This window comes from Helianthus annuus, chromosome 8 (genome assembly GCF_002127325.2).
Source record: "Helianthus annuus cultivar XRQ/B chromosome 8, HanXRQr2.0-SUNRISE, whole genome shotgun sequence".
NCBI classification, from domain to species: Eukaryota; Viridiplantae; Streptophyta; class Magnoliopsida; order Asterales; family Asteraceae; genus Helianthus; species Helianthus annuus.
The window spans coordinates 154739560-154751936 of record NC_035440.2 but is presented as its reverse complement, the minus strand read 5'-3'; the positions used below and the strand labels follow the sequence as shown (position 1 = coordinate 154751936).

At 38.5% G+C, this 12377-nt stretch overlaps 1 protein-coding gene across 1 annotated transcript; it reads right to left on the bottom strand.

Annotated features, from left to right (window-relative positions):
* Window positions 1-1909: 1909 nt before the first annotated feature.
* On the bottom strand, window positions 1910-3271 carry LOC110870616. The gene is made up of 4 exons (XM_022119798.1): window positions 3206-3271; window positions 3105-3114; window positions 2228-3037; window positions 1910-2112 (listed from the first exon to the last, which is right to left on the bottom strand). The coding sequence occupies exons 1-4, from the start codon at window positions 3269-3271 to the stop codon at window positions 1910-1912; spliced, it is 1089 nt and encodes a 362-aa protein (XP_021975490.1).
* Between the last annotated feature and the right edge of the window lie 9106 nt (window positions 3272-12377).

The window sequence follows — 12377 nt, the reverse complement described above, 5'->3', positions numbered from 1 at the left end:
CAGTACGATAAGTTCTAGGATGTCCATAGTTTAAATGGACGCGAAACAATGTATGATAATATAATTGATGGATATAATATTTGCAGTTGATGAAGACGACGGTGGAGCTTTCACTTTCAGTTACAGTTACATGCACAAAAGTTAAACATAGTAAGGCTGTGTCAGGACTTGACCACCTATAGATAGTACGGTCGTATTGGTCTTAGAGGCAGAGCCACCGTCCCCGAGAACTCTTAAAAAATTTAGGCCTTGGGCGACAAAGAAAATTGTCCCAAAATTGTGGTTAGGGTAAATTACTTTTTGAGTCCCTGTGTTTTAGTGGTTTTAACTAGTTGAGTCCAAAACCAAAAAGTTTAACGACCTGAGTCCCTATAAGCATTTTCTTCAACCATTTGAGTCCTTTTGAGTCCAAATTTTAACCTTTTGAGTCCAATTTTTTGGACTCAAATCGTTATAAAATTAACAAAATTGGACTCAAAACGTTATAAAATAAATGGCTAGGGACTCAGGACGTTAAACTTTTTGATTTTGGACTCAAGTGGTTAAAATCACTAAAACACAGGAACTCAAAAAGTAATTTACTCTTGTGGTTAAGGATAAGGGGAAATGAATTAAAAAAATACAACCTTGGTGAGCCAAGACTTTTTTTTTTTTTTTGGTAAAAGGGTACCCTCATGATTTGTATTGCTATCAAAACATAAGAACAAGTAGAGGGCTAAGTACCACTCTAGTTCATTGTAGTAACATGCCACTACCAATGTAAACAAGCACAAACCAAAACCACAAACCATAGCCGAAAATACAACTAATCAGCTAACATCTAAATAGAAACATGCAATCTTCCAATCTTCCAAGATTCTTCTAACCCGATCATTCTTCTTGAATTTGTAAAGCCAAGACTTGAACTGTACATCTTTATATTATCTTGAGATAGTTTTTCTACTACACCACCAAAACTTTTTTGGATAATAAATGGATACATATATTAAATATATAATTTAGTATGTATAAAAGCTTATAAAAATCTTTCGGCCCTTTGAAAATTTAGGCCTCGAGCAACAGCTTGGGTTGGCCGGCCCTGCTTAGAGGGCACGTCCTCTAGTATAATTCGTCTTGGGTTGAGCCTGTGAGTATGTTATAACTTTTACCCCCCAATTAAATCAAAGTTTTTTTCTACTCTCTGTATTTCTATACCTTTTAAAAAATGTTCAAATGGATGGCTCATCACACACAAAAAATCCGCATCGTCAAAACAAAAAAATTAGGCTGAATCAATCTAAGTCAAAATGAACCGTTTCCCACCCAATCATTTCCAACTCAATATCCAATGTTCTACCCCCAACCTCCGCTCGCTCAAAACTTACTGACTCAAGTTGCACTAGGCAATTTCACATTTCTAGAATCAACAATGGTCTAGTACACGTATCGTGCCAACTTAGGTTTTTTTGTTTTTAAGTATTGTGTTTTGTTTTTTATTTAAATAGTTTTTTTTTTATTTAAATATTTGGATAGTGAGTTGAGCTAGGTGGGTTTTCTTTCCTATTTGGGTTGAAGTGGGTTGTATTAGACTAGAAGGTATGGTTTGGCTCATCCCCATGGGGATGAGCCTTCACGTAAGTGGCTAGTGGGGGATGAGCCAATTTGAAGGATGGAGGGGGATGGAGGATGGGGCCCCACCACATATTTTTTTATTGTTTAATTCATTTTATTTGTTTAAGTTTTATTGTTTATTTTTTATTTGTTTAACTTTATAAAAACTATTCAACATTTAAATAAAAATACGACATAAAGGAAGATAATAAAATCCATTACATAACATAAATAAAAATTACATAACCTAAAAAAAAAAGTTACGCTACCTAAAATTTGTAAAAAAAAAGACTAGATTTAAAAATTTAAAACAAATACACTACTCGTCTTCGTCTTCGTCTCCGTCACCGTCCACCATGTTAACGTTGTTCCAAATATGTTCTACCAAATCTTGTTGAAGGTTTGCATGCGTGAAGTCATTTGTTAGCGAGAACGAGTTTAAATCCTGTTGTGGGGGATCAACCGGGACAGTGTTCCCGTAAGATGTATTCTCATCATACTCACAAATCGCCCGACCTTCGTCTTCAATAATCATGTTATGGAGCAAAATGCAAGCGTACATACAAAGACGCAACCTTTTTGGTGTGAACGCACGTGCCAGTTGTGCAACGATGGCCCATTTTTTTTTGTAAGACACCAAAAGCACGTTCGATGTCTTTTCTTGCAGCTTCTTGACGCTTGGCGAATTTTTTCCTTTTTTCGTCCTCGGGATATGGAATAGTCTTTACAATTGTAGACCAAGACGGATATATCCCGTCAGCAAGATAATACCCACGTCTATACTCAACCCCAGAAACTGTAAAACGTGTGTCCGGACCGGTTCCATTAACGAAATCGGTAAAGATCGCCGATTGGTATAACACGTTGAGGTCGTTGAGTGAACCAGGGAGACCAAAGAAAGAATGCCATATCCACAAATCTTGTGATGCCACGGCTTCAAGTATCACGGTTGGATAGCCGTGATCACCTCGCGTATATTGGCCGCGCCACGCAGTCGAGCAATTATGCCACCCCCAATGCATACAATCAATGCTACCAAGCATTCCCGGAAACCCGTGCCTTGCTTCATGAGCTTGGTACAACTGTTGAACATCATACGAGTTTGGTTTCCGCAAATATTTTTTGCTATACAGTTTCACCACATTATGGCAAAACCGATACAAACATTCCCGCGTAGTTCTTGCCGACATCTGTAAGTACTCGTCCAAAGCGTCGGCCACTGTCCCGTACGCCAGTTGGCGAATGGCCGCAGTACACTTTTGTAACGTGGTAAACCCTTCATAATTTCGAGCATCAGGTCGTTGCGTGAAAAACGGGTCTAGCCCCGCCAAATCATTAGCAATCCGTGTGAATAAGCGGCGACTCATTCGGAACCTGCGCCTGAAAATGTAGGCGTTGTAAAGTGGTTCATCCGAAAAATAATCGTTCACCAATTTCTCGTGCGCTCCTGTCGTATAAAATATATAAATACGAGTTAAAAAAAATAAGGACAATGAAATTTTGTAATGAAAAACCTTGGCGCTCCTGTCGTATAAAATATAACATTTTCAGACAAGAAGTCTTCCTCTTCCTCTTCCTCTTCCTCTTCGATTAGAATCTGTCCCGCCCGTAGTACAGCGTTTGCGAAAAACATCTCCTCTTCGTCATCCGAAGACGAGGGCCACCAAGGATTAGAAGCCATTGTGGATGAAAAGATATTTTTTTTTATAAAAGTAGGGAGAAAATGGTATAAAAGTGAGAGGGTTTTGGGTTGAAAGTGGGGAAATAATGGTGAAAATAGGTGATTTTATAGAAAAAGGAATTTTTTTTATTAAATAAAGCCGTTCATCAACGGCTACTTTTCAAACTTTTGGATCGGCGGACCCGGCTGTGGGTCGCCGGGTGTGATGGGCCGAGCCCCAGGGGGACGGTGTGGGGGTCCGGCGCCGGGCCTAGCCGGGCATCAGCCGGCCCCCATACCTTCTAGTCTTAGGTTATTTGAGTTGACAAAATTTTATTGGTTGGAGAAGTGAATTGAATTGGTTCCCAGATAGATGTTGCCTTCCATGGGGTAAAATATGAGTCAAATAACAAATAAAATTAAAATTTTGTTAAATTACATTTTTCGTCCTTTATATTTGTAGCGGGTTGCAATAGATGACCTTTAACTTTAATAATTACAGTCACAATCCTTTATTTGCAAAACCTATTACACGCCTTTGACCCTAACCTGGTTAAAACTTTCAGTTAAATGAGGTCATGTGCAACCAATGTGAGGGCAAAACAGTCATTTATATATGTGACTCAACTCTTAAAAGAGTAATCTTAATGACTTTAATACGATAAAAGGGTTCAAGAACCGGTATTCGCACGGTGGTAGTCAGGTCGACGACTGGAGAATATTCAAGACGAATCAGTCACTCAAAACTTCTCCCTTTCCGATGATGCTTAAGTTAGAATCATCGATCGTTCGAATTCACTAGATAAAAACCCACAATTGGGCCGATAAACCCTAACAATCTACACACCTAACAATAAGCCATGGCTACATCTCTAGCTGCTCAACCTTCATCCTCCAATTCATCGTTACAATCTCCACAACCAATGCCTCCGATCTCGATCAACGACGGTAGCATAAACCTCCAAACCCTAACCCTAGACCTTGAGAAATTCGAAACAGAAATTAAAGACCAAATTGTTATTGAAACCGAGATGAAGAAGCTGCAGGTGGATCTCAACCGTAGAATCCACGACCAAAAACTTGCTCACGAGATTTCACAGATGCCAGAGGATGAGTGGCGAGAAATCGGTGACAATTTCGAGCGGCGTACGGCGAGGGTTGTTCTTTGTCGAAGAGCGAAGATAGGGTTTATTTTAAGGGTTTGTTCAGTGAGGAGAGGGTTTAAAGTGAGCTTAAAATTAAAAACCATAACTCTAACTCTGGTGATACTTCCGGATGCTTCTCTTCCTCTGTCTCATGTTTGATAATCGTTGTCACACCCCAACCGATGGCGGAAACATCGGAGTGAGACGAAAACGAGATTGCTCATTGCAACATAACACTAAAAGTGACAATAATTTAAATAAACTGATTTCATTGCATAAACCTTGTCATAATACAACATAAGTTCAAATACAACAATGAAGCAAAATACAACATAGTACAAAATTTGATACAATAACATAATCTAGTTAATTCTAGGTGTGTATCTAAAGCATCGTCGCTACGCCCATTTTAATATCATCATCATCATCATCATCCTGTAATATGTTAAAAATATATGGTTCAATACAACGTATTGGCGAGTATAAAAGTTTTGATACATATCATAAGTATTAAAGTTTAAACGAATCCACATGGTAAAATAAGTTATTCAAGATCAACATTAAACTGGCTTGTGAACAAACAAGTCAACCCAAGGTTTAACGCAAGTAAAAGAAACTTAACATGACTTCACGTTCCAGGCGGTGCGTTACTCCTATAATGTTATACATGTTAAGGGTAGGCTCGTACAAAGTTAATGACAAGTTCAACACAAAACGTACAAACCCAGATTAAAGTATCAAGTATAACATATGCATGCATGTATTGGATTGTTTGTGCATTTTGTATAAAAGTCTAAGTGTAACTGTGTAGGTTTATAGATAAACATATTGCACCCAAAGTGTAAAATGGAAAAGAGGGTGTTCGAGTATACTCACGGTTTTGCTAAATCTTCAGTAGAAATCCCGTGAGAGTAGTTTTGTCAGGAGTAGGTAGGCGTAGTACAGGAACGCCAAGGTTATGATGGAATTAGTAAAGGAACACCAAGGTCACCCTACAGGGTAAATGAAGGCGTGAGTCGTAGTTGGAGGATTAAGTTATAGGATTTAGGGTACTTAGTATAAAACGAAAGTATTAAATATAATAAACAGAAAGTGAATTATGTTCGTGCACTCGTCCCGACACTGAGTTTTCTATGGTTTTACAGGTCCATGTTTGCCCGACAGAATCAGTGACAAGGAACACGGAAATCAGAATAAGGGAAACTGAAATACGAATAGTTCGTACGAGAGAGTCTGGGACAAATGTGCCACTCGTATGGATGTGCCATTCGTACGAAAGGGACACTTCGTACGAGAGGGACTGTTTGTGGAAAATTCTCGTTTGAATGTTTTAACTATTTAAACAGTTATGTGCGTGATTTCTATTAAGTTTATTTGTTATAATAACAGTACGTTAGTAGTCTAGAATAATCAAAAGGTTCATAGAAGTCATGCATGGAGGTTTAAACCTCATTATTGATCACCAAAGCACAAATCAGTTAACTTAGTTAACTGACCGGTTGGTCATGATTACAGGAAGGAAATAACAGAATGTAAATAAACCAAACAACCGAACAACATACAACCCAGGTGTGCCAACACGACATAGAAAGAGTTAACTAAGTGTTAGAGGCTAAACGGGGTTCACTCGTTCTAGGTCTAGGAAGTTGTTTGGGTGTTCGTTTTACGAGTTTAAGGGAGGCGGTGGATCTAGATTGGAAACCAAGGTTCCCATAGAACATACACTGATGTTCCAGAATCAACTATATTGAAAATAGAGACCTGGTCCATCATTTAACACTTAGAGTCGTCAGAACTTGGGAAAAGTGGCATTCGTACAAACTGGAAGTCCCTTTCGTACGAGAGGGATGTCCCTCTCAGACGAGTGAGCCTGCCTTTCGAACGAACTGGATAGTTTCTAGGTAAAATCAGTTCGGTTTTGTTTGAACTGATTACCTACTCGGCTGGAATTGGTTCAAACTTGAATCCACAGCTACTGAATTAGCTTGTGAGCTCGAAGAACCTTAGATCCAGCTGAGTTTGGAGCTAGAAAGTTTATTTAAAAATGATTTTGTAAGATCTACATCACCTTCTACTTGGTCCTCGACTGATTTTGAGAGTTCATCCAGTTGCCATAGCAGATCGGGAAAACTAAGTGAAGATTCGTGAAGAATTTTGTAAAAGCTTTGATAACTAAGAAGAAAATAGAAGAAGATGATTAAAATAGTTGTTTGTGAGCTAAGACTCACTTAAAAACGACTGACACAAGCTCCAAGTGATTCTACTCAATGTTGGTTCGAGAGAGATTTTCGGGTGTTGAAGGTTTGGAAGTGAAAGAATGGACTTGTATTTATAGACTGAAAGTGGCTGTTTAGGAAGGATGCACTTCAGACGAATAGGCCAGGCGCATTCGCACGAAGGTGCCAGGCCCAAAGGCCAATGTCCAATTTTGTTTGATCTTGTCGGTTTTAAGCGTATAAGTGCAATGTATAAGTGTTGTGCATAAGTAAAGGAATGTATAAATGTATTTTGTATGTATAATGAGTATGAATTCGCATGAATTTGCAAGTAAATGGTATAAAGTATGTATGTAACATGAATGATCAACAAGTATGCATGAATAACACAAGTATATAAAATTTGAAATTTTCATTATGATCCAAGTCTCGGATTACAACGTTTGGAATGAAATATGAATACAAAGGGATACAAGTTTCCATAAATGGAAAGTACAAACAAACTTGCTAAATAAGGATGTTACAAAAAGCGAGGCATTACAGTCTCCCCTCCTTTAGGAAATTTTGTCCCGAAATTTAGGAAGATGTAATGAATAGGTGTGGATGCTTAGTCTTCATTTCACATTCGAGTTCCCAAGTAAACTCAGCGCCACGCTTTCCTTCCCATCGTACCTTGACAAAAGGAGTTCGACTGCGCAGTAGTTGCTTGACACCTCGATCCATGATCTTGATAGGTTTCTCCACGAAGTATAGAGTCTCGTTGATTTGAAGATCTTCGAGTTGAACTTGAAGTCCTTCTTCAGCTAGACATTTCTTTAAGTTGGAGACGTGAAAGGTAGGATGAACATTGTTGAGCTCTTGAGGTAGGTCCAGTCGATACGCTACATTGCCAATCTTTTCGAGAATCTTGAATGGACCTACGTAGCGAGGAACGAGTTTTCCTTTCTTAACAAAACGAACTACACCCTTCCAAGAGGATACCTTGAGAAGTACAAAGTCACCAACGTTGAATTCCAAAGGTTTGGGATGCTTATCAGCGTAACTCTTTTGTCGGCTTCTGGCTTTTAGCAGGTTGCCTTGAATCTGTAAAATCTTGTCCGTTGTTTCTTGTATGAGCTCGGGACCGGTGATTTGAGCTTCTACGATCTCGTGCCAACAAATGGGCGAATGACACTTACGACCACAAAATGCCTCGAACGATTCCATTTGAATACTCGCGTCGTAACTGTTATTGTACGAGAATTCGATCAAAGGCAAGTGCATATCCCAGTTGCCACCAAAATTGATTACGCAAGAATGAAGCATATCCTCTAGAGTTTGGATAGTACGTTTAGTTTGACCGTCGGATTGAGGATGAAAAGCAGTGCTAAGGTTGAGATGAGTACCCATAGCAGATTGAAACGTTTGCCAAAGATGAGAAGTGAAGCGACCATCACGATCTGAAATGATGTCAATGGGGATACCATGACGACAAATGACTTCATCCGTGTAGATACGAGCCAATTTCTCGACTTTGTAATCTTCAAGAACGGGGAGAAAGTGAGCGGATTTGGTCAATCGATCAATGATCACCAAGATACTGCCATGATCATAAGAAATACAAGGAAGCTTAGTAATAAAGTGTAACGCCCTGTGTTTTGATACTTTCTTATTATTAGCAAGAGTCGTTGTACATCCTATCCGTTGACGCTTTTACTCTCGTTGTATCCTACTTTTGACTCTGCTGTGACTCAAGACGACCGATCATAATGGAAATGAGACTATTTTAATCATAATTGTGTGAATCTATGTGCAAACTATTATTCTATGTGATACTTCTTACATGTGAATGACATGTTTATTCTAGATTCTTGACTCTTGTTATGCTATGATACTAAATGCACGAGAAACTAACTTAGCGCGAACTTGAACATGTGCATACTTATCTACAAATGCTGTATGTAGTGGATAAACGCTAAACTTACCCTCTCCCTAAAATACTTAAAGTACTCCCACTAACTAACGCAACAAAACACGTTAAACGAGCATTCTACACGCGAAACGAAATCGTTGAGGCTGAACAGGTCCCCTCATATGAAGACACCCAGCTTCATACGAAGCCACTGGCTTCATACGAAGGCAGGGTCTTTGCACAGGAGAACCAGCTTCGAACCAACCTTCCTTGTTCGAACCCACCTTCACTAGTACACTCACTTCTCCATTTTCATTCACTTGCTGCCTTTGATCCGAAACTCTGTCGAACGATTGTTTTCAAGTAAGATTTAACATTTTTACAACATTACACAACGATTTCCACTACGATTTTACACTAGATTCACTTCTATATTATCAAAATTCTCTGGTTTTCAACTAAACTCTATCTTTTCACCTAAAACTTCATCTTTTCATCTTAACTTCTCTGTTTTCATTAAAAACCTTCATCTTTGTTAGGCCCTAAAGTGTGAGACTGGCGCATCAAATTAATACAACGAGCGATGGTTACGAACTGGGCCTTACCGGGTTAGTTTATATTAGGTTGTGAACCTTTATAGGTCACTTGGGCCAAGCTTTAGGCCATGTGGGCCAAGCAGGCCCAAGGGAAGCCCATGTAGGGAAGTGGGCTTGGTTAAGTATATAAACAAGTTTCTAACTTGTTTTTAGGTGGGAACCTCTTAGAACCTCCAAGTTATACAGTTTCTAGAGTCATAGAGAGGGAGGCGATTTGGTTGTGAACACTTGTACTAGACGGTTTTGCTTGATAGTAATAGAATCGTGTGCAAGTGTTGAAAGGTGATTTTGGTGTTCTTCGTATTTCATATTTTCAGTTTTTCTTGAATCTCACCAAGTTTGGATTCCGCACAAGCTTGGTGATTGTTTAATATCATTGTAAGATCCAATTTTCGGGACTTACAATTGGTATCAAAGCCTTTAGAACCTATTTCTAGGCTCGGTGTGATATCAAAGATTCAAGATTTTCGTTATTTTTGGTTCAGTATTCTTCGCGTTCTTCGTGTTCTTCGTAATATTCATCGGTTTGTATTGAAAACTCATCATATTTTGGTGTTTTGATTTTTTTGTAGGTGTTAAAGGATTAAAGTTTTTATTAAACTGATTTGGTAATATATTCTATTTTTGATAAGATTTAAATTTTTTGAATAATTTCCAATAATTTCGTAACAGATTGTTTTTAAAAGATAGTTTCAAAGGATTTCTTTGGTGGACCAGTATCTTGTTTCAAAAGTCACAAAGATTTTGAGTTATCTTGACAGAGGTCTCGAGTCATCATTTGAATTTTCAACTTCACAACATTCAACGTCTAGGGTCTCGAGTCCAATATTTAAGGAAACAGTGGTTGGAGTAATTGATTTCAGAGGTCTCGAGTTCAACAGTCTCGACTCATCTTCAATCACGGTCTCGACTCATATCTTCATCGATCATCCATACTTGTCATTAAACCACCGTGATTCACCACCACAGCACTGTTATATTGTTATCGTCAAACTCTGATACCATTAACAATCACAGTCGCAACCACGGTTCCGAGTCCGAAGTTCTCGAGTCGCAACCACTGTCTCGACTCACAACAGCTTTCCAGGTTTCGACTCACAGTTTCAAGGTCTCGAGTCATCAATTTTTGAGGTCTCGACTCACTGGTCTCGAGTCATCCTCTTCCCGAGCAGTCTCGAGTCGCAACCTCGGTTCCGACTCGCAACCGCATCCACCGTTCCGACTCGCAACCATCTCACTGTTCATCATCATTCCGATTCGAAACACGTTATTGCCATACATCGTCTATCTATATTCGTTGAAACCTACAACTCCATCTCCGATCACTGTATTAACACCTACGGCAATCACTTTCTTCTCCATCTACATCACCACATTCCGACAGAACCATCACCCACCGTCCTTCATCACTACACCATCACTAACCTCCGATCATCATCTTTCGACGGCTGGTTAAAGTTAGAAATTAGGGTTCGGGGATTGAGTTACGAAGAAGAAGAAGGAACAGTGTTTCTTTTGAATTGATTATATTAATTATAATAATTATAATATTAATAATCTTTATATAATTATTAATCAGTTATTGGATAATCATTACATAATCATTGGTTTTTATAATATTAATAATAATAAGTATTACTTTATAATAAAAAAATTATATTCTAATAAAAAAAGGGTTTATTTTATAAATAAAAAATAAATAAAAAAAGAGTTTGTTTGTGATAACGGTTTTGACAGGCTTTTGAGGTGCAGTTCAGAAAGCGGGTACATTCGACTGTAGAGTGTTTGAGTTAGCGAGTGCACGAGTTCTCGTTTGGTTTGTGTTTTGAGAAGAAGAACAAAAGTATCAACCACCCACTGAAATTATGGCATTCATGTTTCACAAGCCTATGGCTCAACAAATTACTGTTGAAGAGATACTTTCTGTCTTTTGCACTCCTGAATGTAGAGAAAGGGTAGAGGCTTATCGAATACACAACGCTAAGCTAATACAAGATTATCAAGATATAAAAAATAAAAATTTTACTTTAGCTAAAAATGAAAGACTTTTTAAAGAGAAAATTGAAGCTCAACGTAAAGACATCAGCAAACTTAAAGATGATCTAAGTGTAAAAACAGCCCACTACTTGGAGGTAAAAGAGAAAGTATGCATTTTGACAAAAGAACTGGAAGATATCAGAGAAAAATATCAAATTAACGAAATTAACATTAAAAATTATGAGTCTTCCAGTAAACTAGTCAAAAATCTATGTGATCAGCAACTTGCATACAAGAGAAAGAAGGGGTGTGGGTTGGGTTTCAATCAAGTTCCTCCTCCTTATAATGACAATTACACATATTTACCTGTTACTGAGGAGGAACTGATAAATGAAAGCAAGATGACTTACGGTCTTAAAACCGATAAGTCATCAATCAACAGCAAATCTGTTGATAATAAACGACCAACTCCTTCAATGAATTTTGTTTCTAAAGGCACTTTTGATTCTAATGCTTCGTCTACATGTGCAGATGAAGTAGTTGAAGTAACGGTTGAAAATGTCGTTGGAGATGAACAAGCATCAAATTCTCATGTGTGTGACAATTTTGGCTCGTTTTTTCACTCTGTGATTAATTTCAGGCCTGATGGTTTGGGCGAAAACGTTGATGCTTGTGTAACAGAGACTGAATCGGCAAACGAAACGAATGAGCCAGCTGAACCATCTGATTCCAAATGTGAATCATCTGAAGCAGCTGATTCCGAGAAATTGGAATCAGTTGATTCTAGTGGATTCTGCTCAAAGGTGTCATGTGCAGAACCGTCTTGTGCTGAAAACTCGTCAAATGTTTTAGCTGAAGTTTCTGCTAAAGTTTCTGGTATTTCATCCGACAAACCAGAACTCCCTAATTCTGTCAAAGCTGATGACATGAAGGAAGAAGTGAAGATTGACGTGAACAAGGCTCAAAGTGCGCAAGCTGAACGATCTGAACCGTCTGTTAGTGATGAAATGGTTCAGATCAAGCAACAAGAGCCGAAGCGAGCAGGTAAAGGACGCGGAAATAAGAAGCCTAAACATCAAAGACGATCAGTGTCTCCACAGTCCTCAACGGGCAGCAATAGTCAGCAAAAGGCTCGTAATGAGAAAAATGCTTTTGTTAAGCCTGTCAGTAATGGCCAATGTGATAAATATGCATTTGACTGTGCTAACAAAGCTTTTGGAAAGACTGGTGAGATTTCTGAACAAGACATGCAGTCTAAGCAAAGCAGGAAGAATCAAAAGAAATCTCCACCACAGAAGGCCC

Coding starts and splice junctions, on each gene's coding strand:
- LOC110870616 (XM_022119798.1), bottom strand. CDS start 3,271: ATGGCTTCTAATCCTTGGTGGCCCTCGTCTTCGGATGACGAAGAGGAG. Junction 2,113..2,227: donor AGACATCGAACGTGCTTTTG/GTGTCTTACAAA, acceptor TGATTATTGAAG/ACGAAGGTCGGGCGATTTGT.